At 43.7% G+C, this 27,037-nt stretch overlaps 1 protein-coding gene across 2 annotated transcripts in view; it reads left to right on the top strand.

Annotated features, from left to right (window-relative positions):
- Window positions 1-27,037, top strand: part of SETBP1 (SET binding protein 1) — a 324,719-nt gene that overhangs the window by 215,534 nt on the left and 82,148 nt on the right. For both annotated transcript variants that reach the window (XM_069468035.1, XM_069468034.1), the window contains exon 3: window positions 13,653-17,112. In XM_069468035.1, coding sequence (XP_069324136.1) covers window positions 13,653-17,112 — 3,460 coding nt within the window. The remainder of the gene's footprint in view (window positions 1-13,652; window positions 17,113-27,037) is intronic.

Genomic DNA, 27,037 nt, shown 5'->3' with positions numbered 1-27,037 from the left:
GAGTCATGCTAAATGAAAGAGGCACCCAGTGCCCACAGTTTGTAGTGTTCATGGGAAGCTTTAAGAGCTGGAATTTTAGGTGAACTCAGCATCTTCTTGACATGTTAGACTCAATTTATAATGAACCATTGTTTTAACCCTAATGGCAAAAAGCAACAGTTTTGCAGTAAGCATTTATAAAAAGGTAAAAAGGAGACATAAGGTAAAGAAGAAAAAGATCCTTCTTTTCCTCTGCCCTCTCCGTTCTTTTTTTTTTTTTTCCTCTGACACACAAAAGCTAGTTGTACCCTTTGGCCTTGGTCTTGAAGTCCTCTCCTGCTGCCACCTGCACCACTGGCCTCAGGCTGGCCTCCCTGACCCCGCTCCACCCTGGAACAAAGCTGAACAGTTCTCAACCTCCTTGCACGTAGAAACTCTCACGTGGCAGCACTGACCAAACTTGACTGAAGTCCCTCTGGAACTACCTGTTAAAAACACCAGAATTGATCTCTTGAGCCTAGGAGTTTGAGACCAGCCTGGACAATGTAGTGAGACCCCATCTCTAAAAAAAAAAAAAAAAAAAAAAATTAAAAATTGGCCAGGCATGGTGGCTTATGCCTGTAGTCCCAGCTACTCAGGAGGCTGAGGCGGGAGGATTGCTTAGGCCCAGGAGTTCAAGGCTGCGGTGAGCTAATTGTGCCACTGCACTCCAGCCTGGGCAATAGAGTGAGACCTTGTTGCTAAAAATAAATAAATAAATTTTATGAAATTTAAAAAAATTAAAAAACACCAAGGTTCTGGGCCCCAGTCCAGAACTTCCAACTTGCAGGAGGGAGGCCGGGTGAACTGTGTATTAAACAGAGGCTGCTGGTGATTCTTATCCACAGGCAAGTGTGAGAGATGTCTTTTATATTTTGGGCCAGATTAATTACCCACACTGCTCATTCGTTCCACTTTTTGGGGGGCAGGCTTCTCAGATCCCTTGTCACTTGTGCCCGCCTCTGCATGAGCTACAGGTTTTCAGACATCTCTTATAGACAAGACATTCAGACCTGAACGTTCCACCTTACTAATTTTGCCACTTCTTCGTAGGCCGCCAAGTCTCAAAGAGGAGGCCAGAAAGTGTTCTGTTTCCTCCTTTTCTGAGAAGGATGGAAGGAAGAACAAAGCCACAGGGGAAACAGCTCACAAATTTTTAAAATGTAAATGTTGCTCCATCACTCTGTTCCATTAGGATCAGTTTGCGGTTGTTGGTCACCCTGCAGCACGTGTCTGAGGCCAGGACTGTGCCTTCGTTTCTGCTCTGTCCCCCGGGGATCCCAGCCCAGGACTCCCAGGGCCCAGCTGGAGGCCGGTGGATGCCTGAGCAGGGAGGGCGAAGCCTGCTCCCAGAAAAGACGGAACAGCGGTGCTGTCAGTGGGATTCTGGGGCAGCGGGTCCCCTGCACCTGAATAGCACAATCAGGAGGCCTCTGTGTCCCTTCTGGAAGGATGCAGCCAGGCCTCTGCACCCCAGTGAGCCCCCCAAGCCTGCCCCATGGCTGCCTCTGGAGTGATCACCCTGCAGCTCTATGTTAATTTCTCTCTCTCTCTCTCTCTTTTTCTCTTTCTTTCTGTTTTCTGAAGTCGGCTTCCAGCTCTACTGCTGAAAGGCTGTTTTCTTATTTGTAAGCCTCATAATTGAAAGCCCAGTTTTTATAATTTCTCCCACAGGGGAAGCCCCTTGAAGCCTGCTAAAAACAGCCATAGTGGGCGGGGGGTGATGCTAGGAACTGTCTTCTGGAGGGGCATTTGCTTTCAGGTGCAGCGACCTGCTCCTCGGATCCCAGCCACTCCGGGAAGAAATGCCTGTCTCCTCTTGTGCCAGAACCATCTAAGGGCAGGCAGACTTCAGCTCCAAATAGAAAAACACTGTGTAACAGGTAGAACAATACGATCTGTGCAGAAGTGAGCTCCCCGTGGCTGCAAATTCCAGGTAGCTCCCAGGGAGGCTCTGCAGGAAGATCTTGAGCTCAGACGTTGGGTTAGTTGGGAGTAGGAGGTGGCAAGAGACCGCAGCGAAGAGGACCACCAGAGTGGACGAGTGCGTGAAATCCCCACCTGAGTTTAAGTGAGGCACTCCCTGGTTAATGTCTCTACCCCATCCCCACCTCTGCCAGATGTTGTTTTCAGAGAAGTTTACTGAAAAATACAGAACTATAATAGCTATATTTATATAGCGCCTACTGTGGGCCAGGCACTGTGTTAGAAGTACTTGGCATTCATCAATTTCCAATCCTCAAGTCCTCCTTTAAGGCAGGGACTGCTGTTAGTGTCTAGATGAGGACGCTCAGTTATAAGAGGTCAAGGGGCTTGTCCAGTGAATCGCGGAGCTGGGGGTCAATCCCAGGCATAGAGCCTGAGGCACCCCCCAACACTGCCGCCTCTCAGCTAGTCCTTGGATGTCATGAATAGTGACCGTGGTCAAGGGTTTGGGAAAAGACGGGCACACCTTAGAGGGTCGTCCGTGGGCATCAGCTGGGAGCCTGTTAGAAATGTGGAATCAAGGCCGGGCTCAGTGGCTCTTGCTTGTAATCCTAGCACTCTGGGAGGCCGAGGTGGGCGGATCGTTTGAGCTGAGGAGTTCGAGACTAGCCTGAGCAAGAGCGAGATCCTGTCTCTACTAAAAATAGAAAGAAATTAGCTGGACAATTAAAAATATATAGAAAAAATTAGCCGGGCATGGTGGTGCATGCCTGTAGTCCCAGCTACTCGGGAGGCTGAGGCAGGAGGATCACTTGAGCCCAAGAGTTTGAGGTTGCTGTGAGCCATGCTGACGCCACGGCACTCTAGCCAGGGCAACAGAGTGAGACCCTGTCTCAAAAAAAAAAAAAAAAAAAAAAAGAAATGAAAAGAAAAGAACGAAAGAAATGCGAAATCACAGCCTCCGCCTGGACTTCCAAAATTACAGTCTGTATTTCAACAGGATTCCCAGGTAGATCTTGTGCAATCTGAATTTGAGAAGTGTTGGGTTTCAGTCCTCAGTTTCCCGTTTGGTCTGGTTCTTTCCTCTGTGTTCCGATCCTCCTCTCTTTCTCCCCTCTCCCCTAGTTGAGCTGGGCAGAGGAAAAGAATGATGAACAGACTTAAAAATATCAAAGGGTCTCTGATGTTCCTATTGCTCTGACACATTCCTCAGATGCTGTGGTCAGTCCTCAGCAAAGCTCTGGTCTGTGCCAAGGGACCTGGCTCATTGGGAGAACAGGGGAGGGAGGCAGCCGACCCTGTGGTCAGGACCACTCCGGAACAGACAGGGTGGCCGCCACTCCCCACTGTCCGCTCTGTGCCCCTGTTGGCCTCCCTCCTCTGTGGAGGATGACAAAGGGCGGCTCCCCACCCCAAGAGAGTCCCGATACGTCCCTAAACGTGGCAATCCCTCCAGCCACTGCCGATGTTATTAATTTTTAAAACAAACTTCCTGATTGAGGTTCTGGCTGCCTCTAAATTGTCTCTACAAGGAGACTGTGTACTAATTAACCCATAGAAACAATCAATGATGTACCTTTTTCAAGTTTCAGGGTGATTAGAATATGAAAATGAAGAGCACAATGGTGCAGATGTTTTAAAATCACAGCAGACAGCAATTAGTGACACAGAAACCAGCTGCTTATCTCTCCAGATAAAGCCTCTTAATAGGGAATTACACTGGAGGAGTCATTACCCAGATGGAGCTCACATGATTTACAGAGGAGGCGGGGCAGCGTTAACTTTGATTTGCGAGCCAGGTTCTTGTCAAGCTTCCTTCCTTACCTCCGAGGAAGGTGAATCTGTGGCTGGGGTGGGGACAGGCTTCACCTTTCTACCTGTTGGCCCAGGTCAGGGCTGCCGCCAGGACCAGGAAAGGAGAGAACAGTGGTGCGTGCAGAAGCCACAGGCACCTGGCTCCTGATTCAGCCTCTGTTGTTTTGGGATCAGCTCTGTCAGCTGTCCCTGTGCAGAGGGGAGAATGAGGACCTGGGAAGGGGAAACAGTGAGTTTCTGCCCGCCCTAGGGGGGTGTGTGTGTGTGTGTGTGTGTGTGTGTTGGATATAGGGAGTTTATAGCAATTATTTTGGGTTGTTTTTTCTCATCTTTGACTTTTCTTTTTTTGCATAACTGAGTTCAAATTTACATATGTGCAGAAATCTACAGATCTTAAGTATACAGTTCAAAGAGTTCGGACAAAAGCACACTGCTGTGTAATTCACACTCCTGTCAATATACGAAGCATGTCCTTAACCCTCAGACACTCCCCCATGTCCCTTCCATCCTGTTCCCATTCCCCACCTCACCTTGTAGGCAGCCACTGTTCTGATGTCTATCATAATAGATTTGTTTTGCCTGTTCTAGAACTTTATATAAATGGAATCATACAGTCTGCTTTTTTGGGGTCTGGCTTCTTTCGCTCAGCATAGTTATGCGTTTGTGTGTTATTTATCCATATGGTGAATGTGTCCATATTTTGTTCTTTTTATTGATGAGTTTGTCTGTTCTCCTGTTGGTCGACACCTAAACTGTTTTCACTTGCTAAAGACTCTGAATAAGCTGCTATGAAGAATTTATAAAAATCTGTTTGTAGGTACATGTTTTCTTCTCTCCTGCGTAGGGAGTGCCATCGCTGGGTCTTAGGTCAGCTTTAAAAGACATAGCCAAGACATTTTCCAAAGTGATTTTTACATTTTACCCTCCCTCCAGCGATGTATGGGAGTGCCAGCTGTTCCACATCCTTGCCAACACTTGTTGTTGTCAGACTTTTTAATTTTAGCTAGCTCAGTGACTATGTAGTGGTATCTCATTGTGGTTTTAATTGACATCTCCTTGATGATAACGTTTGAGGACACTGACATATGTTTATTGGTCATTCCTACTTGTTTGATGCCATATTTTGGCAAAGGTATTTTGTAGTTGTTGCGTGAGGTTAAATTGGTCAATAGTGTTGATAAAATTTCTGTGCTTTTTTTCTAATTTCTTTAAGTCAATCTGTTCAGCAATTACTGAGAGAAAAATGTTGAAATCTCTTTAATTTCAGAATCATCTATTTCTTCCTTTAATTCTATTGATTTTTGTTTTATATATTTGAAGTTCTGTTATGAGGTGCAAACAAATTTAGGATCATTGTCTCGTCTTGAAGAGTTGACTCTTTTATCATTTTGAAATGTTCCTAATTATCTCTGGTAATACTTTTTATTCTGAACCCTATTTTGCATTATATTAATGTAATTTATCCAGTATTTTTTAAATTTAGTCTTTGTATGGTATATCCTATCTTGTTCCATCCTCTTACTTTTGAACAAACTGTGTCTTTAAGTTTAAAGTATATCTCTTATACACAGCATATAGTTGGATTTTACTTTTTTATTCAGTTTGATAGTTTTTTTTTCTTGGAGTGTATTTTTTTGGTGTCTTTAGAGTTAATAGAATTACTGATATTGTTTAGTTTAAGTATCCCATGTGGCTATGCGTTCTCTGTTTTCCCGTCTTTCTTCATTTTTTTTTCTCCTTTTCTGCCCTCTTTTAGAGTCATCAAGCTTTTTTTTAATATTCTATATTTTTCCTTATATTTGCACTTCAGATATACCACTCTGTTTTATTTATAGCAGTAGCCCTAGAGATTACAGTGTGTACCCTTAAAGTATTATGGTCTACTTTGAACTCTTATATCCCTTCACATAAAAGAACATTAGAAATGGATACTTCTATGTTATACTCTCTTGTTCTTTGTTTTATTGTTGTAGATTTTATTTCTACAAATGTCATACGCGGTAAGATACATTTTTATTTCTGCTTCAAGCAGTCAATTGCCTTTTAAAGATCTTAAGAACAAGAATAAAACATTGTATCTGTACCCACATATTTACCATTTCAGCACTTTTCATTCATTGTTGTAGATTCAAGTTTCTCTCTGATACCATCTCCCTTTAGCCTAAAAAACTTCCTCTTACATTTCTTGTAATTCAGGTCTACCAGTAATTAATCCCTTTGGTTTTTATTTGTCTGTGAATATCTTTATTTTGCCATCATTTTAGGAATCTTTTCACCAGATATAAAAATCTAAGTTGACGGTGTTGTTTTCATTTCAGTCTTTTAAGATGTTATCTCATTTTTTCTTGTTCATATTTTTATTGATGAGAAGTCAGACATTATCTTTGTTCTTGTTCCCTTATAAATAATCCATCTTATTTTACTGACTGCTTTTTAAAGTTTTCTTTTTATTTTTGGTTTTCATCAATTTGTTTACAGTGTGCTTAGATGTGGTTTTTGTTTGTGTTCATTCTGCTTGGGATTTGTTGAGCTTCTTAAAGCTATGTGAGTTACATACACTATTCTTTCTTTCTTCTCCATCTGATATTCTAATTATAAGTATGTTAGACCTCTTGATAGTGTTCCATAGGTGACTGAAGTACTGTTTTTAAATTATTATTATTTTCCCCTTTGTCTTTCAATTCAGATTGTTTCTACTATCCTCTCTTCATGTTCAATGAACTTCTCTTCCATGATGTTCTAGAAGCCATAAAGCCTTTCCAGTGAATTTTTTATTTCAGATATTTTATTTTTCAGATCTAGAATTTTCATTTGGTTATTTTGGCATAGTTGCCATCTCTATGCTGAGATTTCCCATAGGTTCATCATTTATGCATAACTTCTCTTTTAAATACTTGAACATTTTTATAATGACTGTTTTGAAGGCCTTGCGTCAGCTTTTATTTCCCTGGTTGTGGATTGCATTTGTCTACCACTTTGCTTGTCTAATAAGTTTTTTCCTGTGTCCTGGATATTGTGGATGCTATATTGTTAAAAGTCTGGATTTTGTCATTTTCCTTTAAAGAGTTTTGAGTTTTGTTCTGATTGACAGTTAACTTCCTGGCAGATCAGCTTTATCCTATTGAAGATTCTTTTGAGAATTTGTTAGGGAGGGTCTAGAGTAGCTTTTACTTTAGAGCTAGAGTAATCCTACTGTTGAGGAGTACCATTCTGAGATCTCAGCTGAATGTCTGAGATATTCATTAAAGCCGCCCCACTCTGGTGGGTCGAAATCCAACATTGCCCAATACTGAGTGACTGAAGGACTCTACATTCAGCTTATAGCACCCTAGTAGCTAATCTCTGCTAGGCTTCATGGAATCTGGCCCTCGAGTAAAGATTAAAATTCGTACAGAGACTTAAGGCTATCCCTATGAAGGTTTCTAGAGTTCCTTTCTATATAGCACCCTCTTATCAGGTTCCCTATCGCCCAAATTTCAGTTCCCTCCAATCTCTGTTTTGTCTGCCCAGTGAAATCACAGATATCTGGGCTCTACTTTAGAAAGTGCTCCCAGGCAGAAAACTAGGGATACCCTGGGGCCTCATGAGTTTCCCTTCTTCAGAATCACAGCCCATATTGTCTTTGGTCCAATACCTGAAAACAGTTGTTTCATATATTTTGTGTAGTTTTATATTTGTCTCCATGGAAAGGTTACTACATCATGGCTGAAACCAAGTCAGTGATCATTTTTAATTTTGCAGAATCACTGTGTACACAGAGAGGTATATGACAGGGGCCTCTGTCTTTGTATGAGCTGTTATTACCTCCAGTAAAAAGGCATGCTTTATCACCATTTGTAGCCCCCAAATAGCAAATAAGAATGATACCTATGGGAATGACATCCAGGTGACTTCCTAGGGTGACAGAATATGAAGATGGATTCAGTTTATACATTTAACTACAACCTTCATATCCATTTAGGAGGTGCGTAGCTTTTCTGTGTCCCCTAGAATCAGAGAATCATAAAACCATGGTTCAAACAGGTTACTTAGTGACATTCTTTTATGCCCACCAATAGTAAATGCAGGAATGAACTGGTAAAGAGGGAAACTTTGGGGAAGTTCAGTGGAAGCTATTGTGTGCATTCCTCCTATTCATGAGCTTGAAATGATAATTTTTTAGTCGGTTTTTTATTTTTCAAGTGGCAGAACCATTTCACCCTTTCTCTCTCTTAAATGAAATCCTTTGCTAGGCTGATCTGTTTAGTTGGGGGCTTGGGGGTTAAAAGGAAGGTCTGAAGCATCTCTCTTGCCCCATCCATTGGCTACTGTTCAGAAATGTCTTTGCAAAATCCTAGGACTTTGTGAAACACATTTGAAAACCACTGAGCTGGAACATCTCTTGATAATATCAGAGCCTCTCTAGTCCTTAACCCAGACCCTGTCTTTGATATAATCCAGTGGTTCTGAACTCTGTCTGCTCGTTGGGATCACCTGCGAGCTTTGAAAAAAGTACTATGCCGTTTGGGTCCCACCTCCAGAATGTTGATTTAATTGCTGTGGGTCAGATCCCAGGGATGTTGATCTGCACAAAACTTCCTGGATGATTCTAACATACAGCCAGAGTTGGGAACCTTTAATCTACTCACACAGTTTGTGGTTGCATTCCTTGTCTGCCACACTCAGCTCTCGCTGAGGTTTAAGCACTTGCTTCTAGCCTCAGAGATGGAAAGCCAGAATTCCCCCAGAGCTCTGGGGCTTGGTCTGGAGGAGTTCAGGAAATAGAAATCTCAGGGTGAGAGGTCACGAACACCCACGTGCCTAGTCCTTTCTCATCCACCAATATGATTGGTTCTTCTGTCCACCTCACCTTGCAGTGTACTTGGAATAACTACACAGGGAGCAATGTTAGAGTTTCTTACTCTGTAAATTACAAAGGGTGCAGAGAACAAAACAGGAATGTTCAGTGTTGCCAAATTGCATATCCTAACAGGCCTGTGGTGGTTGGCTCTGTGAATTTATCACCAAAAAGTGCTGTGAATGTCACAGCAACCACAGAAGAGCCGCACCCCAGAGAAATTATGGTGTTAAAACATTGGATCGGTGGTTTTAAAGCTTCGTTGTACATCAGAATTATCTGGGGAGCACATTAAAATGCATAGTCCTTATTTCCACCCTGAGAGATTGTGAATTTGTGGGTCTGCAGCGGGTCCAGGAATCTGTATTCATAACCAGCACCTTAAGTGATTCCCACACAGTGATCCAAGACCACATCTTGAGAAGCACCAAGTGCCAAATTAAGAGATGAAGCTTCCCTCATTGCTCCATACCCAGGCATATTTTCCTGCTCATGTAAACCAAAATATCTCACAAACAGTAAATTTAAATTATTGGTGTCAGCAGAAAGCAGCACAGACACAGCTAACCCAAAAGAGTAGTTTATCTCCCACAAAGTCATGCTTTTTTTTTTTTTGATGAGTTATATGATTTTTCTCAGATGCAAATCACAACCTTATTGCAACATCACCATCTTATTGCAACAAACCTTCCTTTAGGTAAGCCTGAGATAGGGCTAGGGCGCTTCTTTTCTTCCCATTTTTATGGATTTTTAAGATTTTTCTCAGTAATTTAATCCCATTTTTAAAAAAGAAATTAAAAAGTGCTTTGTGAAAAGAAATCTGACTTGTACAAAATTTGAATGTATATGATTTATCTATAAGTTGTCAGGGAGAGTATAGTCATCTCCTCTACAGAAGAATTCTTTACATTACAGAAGGACTTACTGCCATGCAGACATTCATTAAAGGCAGCTCTGTCTAGTGTTTTCAAAGTTTCACTGACAAACATTTGGCCTAGGCTGAATGTGCATGGAAAACACTTTTCCTATAAAAGTGAGCCGCACCTTCAAAATAACCATGAGTTCCACACTGCACTCTGGGGGGTGAGGGGGGGTAGAGGAAAGCAGCCAAGACACTTGCTGAGCTTAGTTTGGTAGTAAAAGTTTTTCCACAAAAATCACATGCCCAACTGGAATATCACCGACTCCTCTCATTTGCTAACTGTTGTTTTAGGAGACAGCCCTGCTGAGGGTGGTCTAAAGACTTTAGAATATTCAGGTCTTATCCAAAAAAAAAAAAAAAAAAAAAAGACAGCAACAACAAAATAGAACAACAACAAAAAAACCCTTATCTAAAGAGAAAAATGAAGGAGACATGCTGCATAGGTCTTACAGTAAAGACCTGAGTTAAAGACCCCAATAAGAAATCATCTTCCCATCACTGGGATGGGAGGGAGAGCCTGTGCTTCCGCCTTCCCAGTTCTCAGCGAAGGGCAGATTGGAACTGACAGCCTCACGGTTGTATATATCATATGTCGTGGCTGACAGCTGGAGAATTGGGATTCCGTGCAGTGCAGTGGAATATAGCCATCAGCCAAGGCCGGAGGCCCTTGTTCCCAGCACCTCTGGGAAAGCACTCCTCCTGGGTCCTCCCTGCCTCATCGCTGCAGCCCATCTGAGTGAGGAGTTTAAAGCACCATCTCCCCCCATTACTCCTACTCCTTTGTTGTGCTTCCCTTTTGTCCACCCCGCACTTTGATTGCTCAGCGCTCCCAGCAGGGCAAATTGCAGCTGAAATGGCTGGAACAATGGGCTCAGGCAGTGGTCCAGCGCTGGAGACCAGGCATGCTTAACTACATTACTCTCAGCCCGTATGCCCCGGGTGTGAGTGAGCAGGACCCACCTTTCAATTGCCAGGGTGAAATCCACCCTTCTGACAGTCACATGGCCTTCCCCAAGGCAGAGTTAATTGGAAAGTGAAACAATTAGGAGATGGAGGAGAACAAACAGTCCAAACTGCATTGAAGGGGAGTTACCTTATCAGCGCCTTTAGTCCTGAAGTATTTGGGAAGGATTTTTGGTTCAATACCTAATGCATTTCAGTGCTGCAGTTTCCTTATGAGCCGTTATCAAATGAGCGATCAGTGGTGTATTGTCTTTTCCGTGAAGCCATTTATTTTGCCGTTGTAATAGACACCTTATCCATTTATTTATTTATTCAACAAACATTTATCAAGAACTTTCTGGGTTCTTAGCTTTGTAGTAGGCCCTGGGGATAAGAAGATAAATAAGGCTGTCTCTGACCTCAAAGTGCTTACTATCTAGGAGAGGGAGTCAGAATAGTATACAAATAAATGCCACCTAGCAGTATAAGGACTGTGATGTCTTTATGGGAGGCAATGGCACATGCAGAAGGTATATATGATATGAGAAATTAGGCTGGAGATGGTGACTGTGTTTGCAGACAACATGTTGCAATATGTAGGTCATTGACCTCACTGTTGTTAAAATTAAATACCCATTGTAAAATGGATGTTCCTTCATACATTCAATAAATGTTTATTGAGTGCCTACTGTGTGCCAGGTGCTGTGCTTGGTGTCTCTGTGTTGCTGTGTACAACCTAGAAAGGGAGGCAGACATTTAATTCAATTAGCACATATATTAAGTAAACAATTAAAACTATGATCAGTGCCAAAAAGGTGAGATAGGTGGTTTCATGAAAACTTATAATAGGGGCATTTCTATAAGGTAGGGGAGCTTCCCTAGGATTGAGCTAAGACCAGAGCATAAAGAAAGCATTAGTTAGGGACTGTGCTAGGTGCCAAGAATAAGAAAATGGCACAACAGAGAAAAAGTAGTGGGAGTCAGAGACCAAAATTCAATGCTAACTTCACCTTGAAGCCTCTCTGTAGACTTCAGTGCCCAAAACTAGAGAAATGGAATGGGTAGAGTTGGGAGGAAAGGGCCCAGGTCCAAAATAATCACACCTTTTGTTCCACTGTAATTTTTAATAATCACCCCCCTAATTCTCAAAGATGCCCCAGTATGAGTAATAATACATTGTCATCTTAAGGAATGGAAAACTTAGTCTCCAAGTCCTCTTCTGTACTTGTAATACTGTGAGTAAACACCGAGTACCAGCTACAGTCCAAAGCATAAATACTAATTAGGAATACCCTGATTCACAAAAGATAAGTGGCACTTAATATTTTATGCCATGAATAAGATTTCTATATTTTTGCCGAAAATGCAGTAATAGCTTATGTCCACAGCAGTGATACCTCGTAAACACATTCAAGTGGTAGGATTAATTCTCTAGATTTTGACGATGGTGGTGTTTCTACTACAAATTGCAAGATGAATAAAAAAAATTAAATTGTTTTCTTAATTTTCTTCTGGGCATTTATAGGCTTTGCTTGAGGGGACTATCTCATGATACTTAGAACATATAATGCAATGTTGTAAGTTTAAACAGGATTTCACAAAATCAGGGAGGCAGGAAATAACCCCAGGGATTCCGAAACTAGTGTGAAGGAAGCCCTAGTTGCATTATGACATTGAATTTTATCCATAATGCTTTCTGCCATCTGTGTTTTGACTCTTAACAGGGGCTGTAAGAAATGTTTTCTGATAAAGCATAAGTTCTATAGCATCAATGGTAAATAGATATAGAATTACATAGATGGGCAGATATATAGATAAACAGAAAGATATCACAGGCAAAAGTTTTCTAAATTCACAAAGCCAATCATCATATACTTCTCAATGGGGATATTATTCAAAGATTTCTTCAATTTACTATTATTTTTGCTTCTTTAACAAATCTTAGGCTAATGCATCCTGTAAGTTTACTACTCTATGTATAAATCAGACTTACAATGAGCTTTAAGGAATGTTTCATTGTACTAATAGCAGAGCTTAAAATCTTATCTGGAACAGTGAAAGCATGTTTATATTAAAAAGAGCTTTAATATCTCAAAGCAATGTGTTCACCATCCATTCCCATTGTGATTTTATAGACATTAATTATATTGTGCTACAAACACCAGGTCGCGCCTTTTTTAACTGGAGAGTCCTTCCTGAGGAAGGTGCTGAAGAGATTCATTTAGAATCAATGTAGGGGAGAATGATAAATTCCAAAGGAGTGATCTTGAATGACAATGACTTTTTTCCTGGCATGTTTGTCTAGGATATTCAAGGTTCTTTTTGAGACTATCCAAGAATTTCCTCAAGAGAACAATAAGAGCTTATATATAGGCTTAAGGATTCCTTAGCATGCTAACGCCCAAACACGGCAACACTCCTAGAGTCTGCAAAGATTCGAAGGCTCAGGACAATTCTTTTATGTTTCTTTTCTTTTCCCATTTCTTCACTATGCCCTTGACTGGCCCACTTTCTCCCATGCAGTCTTCATACTTCCCCCCTTAGTTGCTCAACTTGTACCGTTTTTACTGGTCACAGCTGTTCCTTATGAGCTACTTGTTAGAGTGCAGAGACGTTGAGCTCTAGGATAAAAGTACAAGCTGAAATGAACTGGAATAGAAAGAAGTGAGGGAACGCATGCATTTGAGGAGAAGCAGGGGCAGGAATAAGAGGCAGGCGGCCCTAGTCAAAAGAACGCTGGGAGTCGGGAAGTTCAAATGCTCTGCTGGGCTTCACCACCCTTGGCAAGACTGTCCATGGTTCAGGTCTCAGCTTTCTCATTTGTAAAATACAGGCATTGGGCCAAGTGACATTTAGGGCCCCTCCCTCCTCTCTCTAAATAGTTCCTATTCTCAGATCATATTAAAGCAAGATAGGTCGAAGTTCCTGTTATTTAGGGGGGAAAGACAGCAATTAAAGCATCCTTATTGATGTTCAAAACCAGTGCAATGTATCTTTACTACTGCAATTGAGAAAACCTCAGTAAAACATTCTGGAATTAAAGGTGGCTGTTCACATGGCCATTTGTTTCCAACTTGCAAATACTTAAGACTTTTGATGTTCAATTCTAAGTAGCTCCAACATGCTCATCTTTGTTTCTCTCTCTCTCTCTCTCTCTCTCTCTCTCCCCTCCTCCACTTGACCCACCCTTAGGCTTACGAGAGGCCTCAGAAACACTCAACTCTCCATTATGACACAGGCCTCCCACAGGACTTCACCAGTGACACCTTAAAACCAAAGCACCAGCAAAAAAGCAGCAGCCAGAACCACATGGACTGGTCCACCAACTCTGAGAGTGGACCTGCCACTCAGAATTGCTTCATCAGTCCAGACTCTGGCAGGGAAACTGCAAGCACCAGCAAGATCCCAGCTCTTGAGCCCGTGGCTTCCTTCACGAAGGCCCAGGGTAAGAAAGGCAGTGCGGGGAGCACGTGGAGTCAGTTGTCTAACAACAGCAAAGATCTGCTCTTGGGGGCTGTGGCTCCATCCCCAAGCAACCACAGTCCACCAGCCCCACCCAGCAGCTCTGCCGAGTGCAATGGGCTTCAGCCCTTGGGAGATCAAGATGGAGGAGGTACAAAGGAGCCCCCAGAACCACCCACTATGGGCAGCAAGAAAAAGTCCAGTAAAAAGGATGTAATAAGTCAGACCATACCAAACCCAGACCTGGATTGGGTCAAGAATGCCCAGAAAGCATTTGACAGCACGGAAGGAAAGAGGGAAGGCTACTCTGCAGATAGTGGCCAGGAAACATCACCAGCCAGGCAGAACGTGAGTTCCATCAGTAATCCAGAAAGTGACCCAAGTCACGTTCGGATTACTATCCCCATCAAGGCACCCTCGCTAGATCCAACCAGCCATAAGAGGAAAAAGAGACAGTCCATTAAAGCAGTGGTAGAAAAGATTATCCCAGAGAAAGCCCTGGCTTCTGGAATCGCTATGAGCAGTGAAGTAGTTAACAGGATACTTTCCAACGCTGAAGTAAATAAGAAGGATCCCCGTGTCCCTAAGTTGGGTAAAATAATAGAGAACGAGTCCTCCTCGGTTGGCCTGGAGACTGGTGGAAATACCGAGAAGGTTGTCCCCGGAGGTGTGTCTAAGCAGCGAAAGCCACCCATGGTCATGACGCCTCCAACGTGCACAGATCCCTCTCCATCAAGAAAGCTGCCAGAAATCCAACATCCAAAATTTGCTGCAAAACGGAGGTGGACGTGCAGCAAACCCAAACCCACCAGTATGCTTCGAGAGGCAGTCATGGCCACCTCTGATAAACTGATGGTGGAACCCCCGTCTGCGTACCCCATTACCCCATCCAGTCCTCTGTACACCAACACAGACAGTCTTACTGTGATCACTCCAGTCAAAAAGAAGCGGGGACGACCAAAGAAGCAGCCTTTGCTCACAGTGGAGACAATTCACGAGGGTACTTCCACCAGCCCAGTCAGTCCCATCAGCCGAGAGTTTCCTGGCACCAAGAAGAGAAAGAGACGACGCAATTTAGCGAAGTTGGCCCAGCTCGTGCCAGGAGAGGACAAACCCATGAGCGAGATGAAATTTCACAAAAAAGTTGGGAAGCTCGGCGTGTTGGATAAGAAGACCATCAAAACTATCAACAAGATGAAGACACTCAAGAGGAAAAATATCTTGAACCAGATCTTGTCGTGCTCCAGCAGCATTGCTCTAAAGGCTAAGGCTCCCCCAGAGACCAGCCCTGGGGCAGCAGCCATTGAAAGCAAACTGGGCAAGCAGATTAATGTCAGCAAGAGGGGAACCATCTACATTGGCAAGAAGAGGGGCAGGAAGCCAAGAGCAGAGCTGCCACCCCCATCCGAAGAACCCAAAACAGCCATCAAGCACCCAAGGCCTGTTTCTAGCCAGCCGGATGTTCCAGCCGTGCCTTCCAACTTTCAGTCACTTGTGGCATCTTCACCAGCAGCTATGCACCCACTTTCAACACAGTTAGGTGGGTCCCATGGCAACCTGAGCCCCGCCAGCACCGAAACCAATTTTTCAGAGCTGAAAACTATGCCAAATCTCCAGCCCATCAGTGCTCTTCCAACCAAAACCCAAAAGGGAATACACAGTGGAACCTGGAAGCTGTCTCCACCCAGGCTGATGGCCAACTCCCCATCACACCTTTGCGAGATTGGCTCACTGAAGGAAATAACGCTGTCCCCTGTGAGCGAGTCCCACAGTGAGGAGACAATCCCCAGCGACAGCGGCATCGGAACAGACAACAACAGCACGTCTGACCAAGCGGAGAAGAGTTCAGAATCCCGACGGAGGTACTCTTTTGACTTCTGCTCCTTGGATAACCCGGAGGCCATTCCGTCCGACACCAGCACAAAGAACCGGCATGGCCACCGGCAGAAGCATCTCATCGTGGACAACTTTCTGGCCCACGAAAGCCTCAAGAAGCCAAAGCACAAGAGGAAACGGAAGAGCCTGCAAAACCGTGATGACCTCCAGTTCCTGGCAGACCTGGAGGAGCTCATCACCAAGTTCCAGGTGTTCAGGATCTCCCACCGGAGTTACACCTTTTACCACGAGAATCCATATCCCAGCATTTTTCGGATTAATTTCGATCACTATTACCCGGTGCCATATATCCAGTATGACCCGTTGCTCTATCTTCGTAGGACTTCAGACTTGAAGTCAAAGAAGAAGCGTGGTAGGCCTGCAAAAACCAATGACACCATGACAAAGGTGCCTTTTTTACAAGGGTTCAGCTACCCTATTCCCAGTGGAAGTTACTATGCACCCTATGGAATGCCTTACACATCAATGCCTATGATGAACCTTGGTTACTACGGTCAGTACCCAGCTCCTCTGTACCTATCGCACACGCTCGGAGCAGCTTCCCCGTTCATGAGGCCAACAGTGCCACCACCTCAGTTCCACACAAGCTCCCACGTCAAGATGTCTGGTGCAGCTAAGCATAAAGCGAAGCATGGAGTACACCTGCAGGGACCCGTTGGCATGGGCCTCGGTGATATGCAGCCATCCCTGAACCCTCCCAAGGTAGGCAGTGCCAGTCTGTCCAGCGGTCGGCTCCACAAGCGGAAACACAAACACAAGCATAAGCACAAGGAAGACCGGATCCTAGGGCCCCACGACAACCTGAGCGGTCTCTTTGCAGGCAAAGCCACAGGCTTCTCCAGCCATATCCTCAGCGAGCGGCTGAGCGGCGCAGACAAGGAGCTCCCGCTGGTGAGTGAGAAGAACAAGCATAAGGAGAAACAGAAGCACCAACACAGTGACACCAGCCACAAAGCTTCCAAGAGCAACTTTGAGGTGGACACCCTGTCTACGCTGTCACTTTCTGACGCCCAGCATTGGACGCAGGCCAAGGACAAAGGTGACCTGAGCAGTGAGCCTGTGGACTCGTGCACTAAAAGGTACTCTGGCAGTGGCGGGGACGGTGGCAGCACAAGATCGGAGAACCTGGACGTGTTCAGTGAACTAACTCCTTCGAGTGACAAGTGGGACAGTGACATGAGTGGGAGTAAAAGGAGGAGCTATGAAGGCTTTGGGACATACAGGGAAAAGGACATCCAAGCCTTCAAGATGAACCGCAAGGACAGAGGTTCTTATGACTCCTCCCTGTCTCCAGGTAAGGCCAAGTTTGTCTTCAGACTTGGACTATCTAGTTCTTTAATTGCTGGGCTTTGCACCTCAGAAGCTGGGCATCTTTGGCACATTGTGTTCGCTGGTTTGCAATGAGGTGGGAATCAAATTAAAATGGGTCTCCTCACACATGTGAGTTTGCTGCACATTTTGTGCATTGTTTACATGGTTTTTACTGTCTTTCCTCTTTCCTGAGCCATCACCTGAGAAACTGGGACCCAGAGGCAGTCCCAATAGCTGCCTAGACTGCAACCATGCCCACAACAGTTATGCTTTTTATTAAAGATGCTGTTCCTAGGTCCTTGTCTGATCTAATGGTATAGTTTGCTAGTTGGATAAAGGCTCCAAAGCTTGCTAGGAATACCAACAAGATCCCAAGAATGCCAAGGCTGGAAGGGAATATCTAGTTTATCTGGTATACCGGCTCCAGAAGTCACACATCCAAGGTGAGAGGTCCATTGCAGAGTCACTGGAAGGTAATGACCAGTGAGTCCTGAAATCTACCTGATCAGGGAGCCACAGCCCTGGGCCATATTGCTTTATTGTTTCCATGGGCATTTGATAAGCTAGCCTTGGCACGCCTCCAAAGTGAAGCCTGGACTACATTCAGATACTTGTCATTTTCCTACCCTAATGGGAAAGGGCTGGAAGGTACTGTATGCCTCTTGCCACTGGGAGACCTTACCACTGTGTCTCTTAGCATGTCCACTAGAATGGGATTTTGCTCACTAGTCTAAACTGCAGTGTTGGTTGCTACTAGAAAGACCCTATTTCTCATCAGTGGCTGATAGAATTTCCTGGCTAACCTCTCCACCCACACAAATCCTTCCCTGCCCTGGAGAGCCTCAGATTTCTGCAAAAGTATCCCTTTGTCCCTGTCCACACCTCACATAAATAGTAAGACTCCGATACAAGACCTGAGCAGTTATTTATTCGGAAAATACTAGAAACTCCTTTCCTAGGAATTGCAGAAGCTAAAAGAATTTCTTGTGTTCCACCATCCCCAAATAGTATTAAACCCTCTGGTCGAATCTTTGTTTTAAGGAATGAATCATCCATGTTTAAGGTTTGGGTTTAATGTTTCACCTCTGGCAGTAGTGGGGACGGTGGCAGCACAAGATAGAAGAACCTGGACGTGTTCAGTGAACTGACCCCTTCGAATGGCAAGTGAGACAGTGAATGTACCACTCACCTGTCCTCTCCCTTCCCAGGAAGCCTGTAATTAGTGAAGATAAGAACAGTCTATTCATGACATTTTCTAGGCCAGCACATTTCAGGAAGAAATGTGATTATGAGTTAGAAACCACTTAAAGATTCCCCCAGATTGCCACGAGTCTGTGCGTAGTTATAGTGGTAGATGTTCTTCTTGGCTAATGAAGAGACCAATTAGCAGTCACATCTCCTGCATTTGCTGAAGATGATAAATGGCTCACACTTCATGTCTGCCCAAAGTGGATGTGCTCATCTGGGGAGGCTGAAGGTGTTTGGTTTTGTGCAGAACCCAGGTTGAGGCCACCTGGACAGGAGGCACGAGATTAAACTTGCATGTGAGCAATACTATGGATGTCTCTTTCAAAACGGTGAAACTGACCTATGAGACCTAAACTAGCTATGGACAAGGGGTGTTCTTATATTTGTATTTTCTGGATATTATTTAGCTAGAAAATAATAATAGTGAGTTATTGCTAAGAACCTACAAGCAAAAATTCTAACATAACAGACATTAGGAGTAAGATCTCGGTTGTTGCATGTGAAGTTTCTCAGCGGTCTTATTGGGATGTTTCTGTGGCCAGAGTGTTTTGCTGGGTGCTGGCTGACATCACAAAGTTCCCCAGCTGAGGTTCACCTCCAGTCACAGTGTGTATCTCTGAGGGTGCCCACACTCTAGTTATACCACTTTTCATGTGTTAGCATTTACATGGCTGTCATTGGTTTGTTCAAAATTCTGCCTACCCCTCTCCCATCTTCTCATTTGACCTTCAGCTAGTCACATGAAATGGGAAGAAATAGACACTATGACAAAGTCATGAAAGAAAGCTGGATTCAGCCCGAGGAAGCGGGCACTAGGTCCAACTCTGTTATGAACTCTCGGTGTGGCCTTCAGCATGGTGTTCCATTTCTTTGGGGTATTGTACATCCACCTGTAACTCAGGTTGGGCCTGACCTTTTGTGTCTAGTGTGTTTCAATTCTTAAAGCCACTTCATATACATTTCGTCATAACACCCTTCCTGCAATCTCAGAAGGCAGGTGCTTTCATTCCTGTGTTACAGATCGGGAAGCTGAGGGTCAAAGAGATCAAATACGCTGCCCAGGTTCAGAACGCCATCACTTCTGATTCTAAGTTGAGGACTTTGCCCACTAAGTTGAAGCTTGGCCGCATATCACCCAGTTCGTGGAGGAGGAGTCTTGAACACAGCTGCTAGTGCCCAGCTCAGCGCTCTTCTATGTCACCACTGCCCTTGCTCTGAGAATCCCATCCATCGGATTGCATGCCCCTCCCCAAAGTGTCTGCACAGTGATTATGTGGCGGTTGCAGAAGAGAATAATTAAGGAAAGAAGATATCGCTTTATTCAATTCCCAAACAATAAAGAAGGAACTCTTATCACCTAATCTTTTCTAAATGTCAGCCTGGAGACATGTACATGATAGGGCTTCCCCCTCTGTCCTTACTGAAATCCAGTCCTCTGAGTTATTTTTGCACGGCTTTGTGCCTATCTCTGTGTTAAATGAGTTTATTGTTTCCCAACACTATTAGTGAATCATAATTGTTGGTGGCTTCTCCTTCTTCTTGAGTTATGCCTGATATCCGTGTACATGTTAGTCTCTTACAGAGAAAGACCAGATTCCCTGTCATTCCCCTCCCTTCCAAGCCTTGGCCTTTCCTTGCCTATATCTCAAATGCCTCCTTCATTTCTGAACCCCCAAAGCTTAAGGAGAAAATGTCTTTAGCAGCATGTGGACCCCAATGTCAGAATTTGTCAAAACTCCCTAAAGAACATTTGCCTTAATGTGATGTACCCTGAGGAGTGCCAAGCTCCATGGAAAGGCAGGAGGCAGGTGAGATGAGGCCAAGGTTACCAGCAGCATTAAGATCTTTCAGAGCCATTATGTAAGTGGAGGTGACAATTCAGCAGGGTGACGTTGAGGGCCATGATTGGAAATAAGCATCTGAGCTTTCCACAACTTCTCTCCCTCCACCTTTTCCTTCTCCATTCACTCTGAATTCATTTCTTTAGCATCTGAATGTCCTATTTCACATGAGCTATCCTTCCCTAAAATAGATACAGCACAAATATGGATGTCATCTTTGAGCTTATTGAGGACCAGATTTAGGAGCTGAGTCGAGAGAGGGCTCTGAACACTCCCTGAGATCAGAGCTGACGAAAGGCACCACCTAAATGCAAGTCATCTCCATCATGGAGAGCCGACTTAGAGACCTCACTTAGCAATAGCACTCGCACACTCCATTTCCTCTTTACTGCTTGGAAAATCACTCATTTTTCCTCCCCACATCACCTCTGGCCCAGCAGATGCCTGCATGGTCTTGTTAGGCCCCTTATAACACACCTAGAGCTAGGAAGTCACAAAGACTCCTAACCTTTTTTTTTTTTTTTTTGGTATTTTATTCCTTATGCTTTTGTGCTTTCAAAAGGTGGTGGCTCTTTTTGCCCTGTTTTCTAAATGCATACCATCTGTTAAATGTCCATTTATAAAAATGCTTGCCTGGGGCCAAACAATGGATAATTAGTGAGCAAGTGTAATCTCAGAATCGGAAGAAGACTTAACAGCCCCATCTGAGCCTCTCTGTCACCAAGTATCACCATCTCTTGCACACTGACATGTATCAGAGTCCCAGAAGAGCAAACCTGTCTGGAGTTGACAATGCATAGTCAGATTGATGCCACGTGCCCTCAAAGCCAAGTTCTCTCAAGGCAATGGAAGAGGTCTCTAGTGTGAATGATGTTCTTCCTTTTCAGACTGCTTGGGGACCATTTCTGCATACTTTAGCCAAACATTATGCCAGGTACTGAGACATAGTGACTACTACTGTCCAGACTCCTATTAAATTATGGAAAAACAGTGAGAAGAGTAAATGTTACCTAGTAATCCAACGCCACTGTTAGGCAAGGTAGCCATCCCCAGTCCCCAGACACCAAGTACTTTCCTCGTGATAAATGCATGCTGAGAACTAACCCTGAGCTCACTTCTCAAGAATCAGAATCCTGCCGTGTGGGTAGCTGGAGTCCCTGGAGCCTGGCCCACTCCACCTCTCCTTGTGGCTTCTGTCTTGCCCTTTGCCAGCTCCTCTTATCGGCACCGTGGGCATTTTGGGAGGCAGTCTCTGCTGTCACTCACTGGCAGGAAATGGATGCCCAAGCCAAGAATAATACAAAGAAAACCTCCTCCAAGCACTCATCTAAATGCAGGAATTAACCACATGGATGAAATGTCATGAAAACTATACAAGAGAAACATGTAAGGAAAGTTTTCTAAAACTGGAATAAAAAGAAGCCAAGGGCTCATGGGAGGAGAAGGTTAGTACCAGGAAAAAAAGAGAGTAAAAAGTGGAAAGCTGATGAAGTGTAGTCTGATTAACCTTAATCCAGGTTGAATTCTGGGTCCTCCTGGGGCAAGAGATGAAAGATTAATTAGCTAATGGCTGTCGTGTGGTTTAAGTGGGATTATGAGTAACCGTCCAGGTCTTGTCTCCCAATCAACCAGCTGAAAGATGTCTTCTTCTTTTTGACTCTCAGTTTTCCTCAGTGAGACTATGACAATAAAGGTTCTAACCAGACCTGATAGTCTAAGATTCTAAAAGTCTTAAATTTATACAACGGAACTTGAATATGAATGCACACATATCACATGTAGGATGGGAAGTTAGGAATAAAACGTACAACTTACTGGCCACATTGGCCAACTAATTAGCTGTTCGATGAAATTTGAAGACAGCTACCACTGGCCCATGGATAAATCTATATGACTCACCCCATTCATGTTTTGCTTCAGCTACTTCACTTAGCCATTTTATCTCACCTTTCCAAAAAGCGGAATTCCTCGTATCTGAGTCCCACCAACAAATCAGCTTTCTCCCCCTTGTGCAGGCTGAAACCATACTCCTGTCTTAAAAACGAATAGGTTACAGCACTAATATGACCAATTGTATGGGGACAGTCAAAGCACACCTGAATTTATATTTAGACCCAGAATTAAAAGAATCTTGATAATGTAATACAGATACCTCATTTTGCTCATGAACATACTGAGGCTTAAGAAGGTCAAGTGACTCATCTAGTGATACATATCTAATTGGATGAAGAACTCAGACTGGGAAGTTTAACATCAGGAAGAGGGAAAGGGAAAAGGGGAGCGAAAGAGAATAAAAGGGAAAAAAAAACAAAAAACAAAGGTGAGTCGTGGGAGAGATGTTAAGCTATATGTTTTCTTTTGCTGTGAGCTGTTGTAAAAGGTAAGCATCTCTTTGACAATAATTTGGTTTCCAGGCTATCTCTAGGGACCCATGTTTGGGACTGAAAACGAGCTTTGTGGCCTCTGATGGAAGTCATTTTTTTTCCCCTTTCCTGTCTTAACAATTGCACATACTTATTTTATTGAGCCTCCCAAGGTTCCTCCTAAGGTTTCCTTTTGGAAACCAGGAATTAATCAAATTAAATGGTGTAACCCATAACTTTCTAGCAATGAAAAAAAAAAAAAAAATCTTAGACTCACAGCATCTCTTTTGCTACATTGAAATCAGAAATCAAGCAATTCTGCCTTTGGGGCATGAAGTCCCCAAGCCATTTATCTTCCCACAGTTGGCAAACATTCTCCTGTCCTGTTGGAAGTTTTTATTTATATCTCTGTGGGACTGGGGAATTATGCAGATTCAGGTGTGGGTGCAGAGACGTTACAGTTTTGACAGACTTGGCGTGATGTAACATGCAGGCTTTCTTGGCTACAGAGATCAGCAAGCGTGCTTCCAAAAGCTGGACTGTCACTGGGCAGAGATAAGGAAGGTGCCTTTGGAAGGAAACTCCAGAAAACCATCTCTTCATTCCATAAATGAAAAAGTGATGAGTCTGAATATTTGTTAGGACTGTGACCTGGGCTTGAGCCATGATAGCACTTAATGCAAATTTATGGAATTCAAGGGGGAGTGATAAAGATGAGAAAATTTTCAAAATTATTTGTCTAAGGCCCAATAAATATGCATAAGGCTTGGTATAATCTTAGGAGGAATTCAAAGATGAGTAATTCAATGCATTTGCTCTCAAAGAGGTTGCAATCCAGGAGGCTCCCCGGTAACCCAGAGGAAAAAAAACAGCTGCACTTCATCACATTATAAAGCAGACTCTAAGGGCCATCAGAAAGTCATGGAAGAAGGTCTAGGGTTGTCCAAGAGGTGGTGAGTTGTCTCCATGTTCTCAGTGTGAGAGGAGACGTAGGACCTGGAAATACTTCATAGGAGTTGCCTTGTGAGATGGGTCTTGAAGGATGGAAGTGAATTTTGGAGAGCGAAGTTGGGGAAATGGAGTGGGAAGCCCGACATGGAACCATGTAATTAAAGGTATTTAGGTGGAAATACCCAAGAAACATTTGGGAAGAGATGTGTAGAACAGTTCTGTTGCGGTTTGGACCAGTAGTTGGGGAATCATGGCAGATAAGGTAAGAAAAGAATGTTGTGGTCATGGGTTGGAAGGTCTTTCTCCCACACTCTGAGGCTCGTGCTTAATGAAGTAGGCAGTGGGAAGCCACTTTTTAAACAGGCAAAATGATGAAATGATCAAATTATACTTTGTCTTTCTTCCCTGACCGCTCCCTTTCACTAATCTTGATTGGGCAAACTTACCCCATCTCTGTGCTGTACTTTCCGTATTGTAATGATCCACTTGTTTGGATCATACCCACTCCCTGCCCTTCCTCCCGCATGCCTCCACCCCCAGATTATAAGCATCATAAAGGCATCATTATCTCCCCAGGTGCTCCAGCAAAAAAATGTATGTATATATTCATAAGGAGTCATCCTTGATTCATCTCTTTCCCTCTGTAGCTAAAGTGAAAGATGATTCCAATAAGTTGCCACCAGGCCACTGAGAGTGGGTGCACATGAACGGAGCCACAGACATCAGAGAGAGAACCTGGCTGGCGTGCAGGGCCAAGAGTGGTTCAGGCAGCAGCTGTTCAGAGCTGGAGCTAGAGATTCACAAAGGAGAGAATGAGAGGGAGCGAAGAAGAGAGGGTGGCAGGGAGGACCTTAGGGCCTACCTTAAAGAGAGAGGCAGAGTAAGAGGGGATCAGAGGAGGCAGAGAAGGAATGCCAGAAACTGGAGAAGAATGAATTTAAGAAGAAAGGAGTGATCAGTAGGGCCAGAAGTTGCAGAGAGTTTACAAAGGATGAGAACAGATGAGAATATGTGTGAACATATTGGTGGCCCTGAAGACAACAGAAAAGTTAAACATTATTTAGTGTCTCATACGTTTAAGGCTCGATGGGCTCTGTGCCAAATCCAAACGGCAAGGAGTTAATGAGTAAGTGGATGATGAGAGAATGGGCTGCAGGTACAGAAGGTGGACACTCTGTTTTCCTCTAGCAGTGCCTCAGCTTCTAAGGAGACTTTGTTTCTGAAGTCAGCCCTAGATGAGAAGTGGCAATCCCATTCTCAATAGGCCTTAAGCCTAAGTTCCCTCAATTCTGGGAGCAGAAACACAATGCCAGAGTCCCTCATGCTACGTCCTTCCCCCTCCCCAAGAAGGCCATGTCTAGAAAAGGCAAAGGTTATAGTATTTGAAAACAGGCAAGAGATTCCAGGCCATTCCCCACTTCCTTGCCCCGTAGACACCCCAACACTTAACTTTGAATCATGATAATGACTACTTGAAAATTCTTCTCTGTGGCACCACGGATGTTGGCTGCGCATCTGTGAATGCATGGAAGAACCCATCCAAGTTATCATAAGTTCTAGCAATGGATCTGTTACTGAACATTGACTACGTACAAGGTATTATACACTAAAGCCTAACTGTTGGTCTTCAGAGCTCTTTACTTATGGAATAAAGTATACATGTTGGTGCATAAAAAGCTTGCAGTCTTAAAAATGATCAGGAGCTCTCTAGTCATATAGCACAGTGCTGGGAAAAGTTAGGGAGACCAGAAGAAAAGAAAAAGCAAGGAAGAGGAAAGACTAAATTAGCATGCGTGAAACAACCAGAGAATAAATGCAGAACAAGTTTAATCCGTGGTAACTCATTGGCCAACAATGGGAACTATGGGGGTCCAGGATCGGGAATGATAACAGTATTCAGTGAAAGACAAAATCCAGTGCAGAAGCTTAGGGAGTGGGTGCTACAGCAGCCAAAGCGAAGGCATGTGTGGGGTACAGGAGGGCACCTGGCTAGATCAAAGTTAGCAGTGGAGTGGAGATGGATTTTTAAGCGGCGTGGCTGCCCTGGAGAGGATGTGGAACTGCATCCCAGAGGAAGGGAGGATACATTGACATTCAAGGGTGCTGAGCATGAAGGCTGTTGAGCTTGGTGCTCGGTGCTGGGGGAAATGATGAAGTACCAGGACACATGCTCGTCCTCAAAGACCGTATAGAGCTATCAGGAGACAAGAGATGGATATAGACACACACATACGAAGCAATTAGAGAGAATAATGGGAGTTTATACATTTAATGGCTAGAAATAAAACCCATTCTACAGGAAAAAAGGATCCATAAAATAACTTTCAGAGTAATAAGTTGCATGTTGTAAAAGCAAGTTGTATTGGTGTTTGCCCTGTTACAGAAGGATTCAGAACAAGTTGGATAAAAAGAAGGAGGCATTAAGCGGGGGTTGACAGAGTACAGCAGGCAAGTCCCAAGAGCTGTGATTTCCACACTCTTCAGCAAAGGGGCTGGGAGATGGAGAAGGTGGGCAGCCAGTCAGTAAAAAGATGGGGCTCACCTTGTTGATGGAGGATCTAAGGACCCAGAGAGATAAAAGGCTTACCCTGAGGCTACATCACAGCAATCCCTTATATCAGATCAGGGTGTTATGCTTTTCAAAGCACATTTTCTCACTTTCATTTGATCTTCAAAATCCAGTGAGGTCTACAGATAGGTGTTGCTTTCCCACTTGACAGACAAGGAAATCAAAATCCAAAGTGACCCAGCTAGTTTTTTGCACAGAAATTGCTGGATCCCAGGTTTCCCGAATTTCCCCAGCATCACCTCCTTTTTCCCCATCTATATTTCTTCAGTGTTTGACAAGGTCAATAGCATGACTCAGCTTCTGAGTTAGCCCTAAGGGGCCCTTGCCAGTGGGCTAAATAGTGGAGCCCAGAATAAGGCACTAGCTATCAGGAAATTTAGTCTTTGCTAAAAATAGTTTTTGTGTAAAGAAAGGGAGCTTTTTGGAGCCAGTGTTAACCTAGCCCAGGATGTGAGGCCAATTCTGTGTGTAAAGCCTTCATCTCACTTGGGGGCAGAGACCTTGGATGGAGCATGGGTGGCCTGAAAAATCACAAAGCGGACACAAATGGAGAACATGCATGTTTTTATTCACTAAATCACAAGTCGCTGAAACTAATATTTAAATCTTTGTTTTTTTTATTTTTTAAAAAGTTTCGTACAATTTGAGAGACTTTATACATCTACTAGTGAACATACAAAAAACTTACACCTTGAGAGTGATACACACTAAAAATAAAAACAGAGTGGAGCAAGTCATTAAGTTTGGGGCTACATCTCAAAAGTTTGGAATGTTGTTAGAGAGGAGACCATATCCCACTTTGAATGTCCACCAGGAATTGGGATGTGGGCTCGAGAAACTATGGCTCTAAATGTATTTGACATGTCTTCTATTCAAGCAAAACCAGTAGGCCAAAAAGGTTTCTCTTATAGGCTATTCTTCTTTGTGCTATTTTTA

Source organism: Eulemur rufifrons, chromosome 5, assembly GCF_041146395.1.
Source record: "Eulemur rufifrons isolate Redbay chromosome 5, OSU_ERuf_1, whole genome shotgun sequence".
NCBI classification, from domain to species: Eukaryota; Metazoa; Chordata; class Mammalia; order Primates; family Lemuridae; genus Eulemur; species Eulemur rufifrons.
Note: the sequence above shows the minus strand (reverse complement) of the source record. Positions and strands in the feature narration are given on the sequence as shown.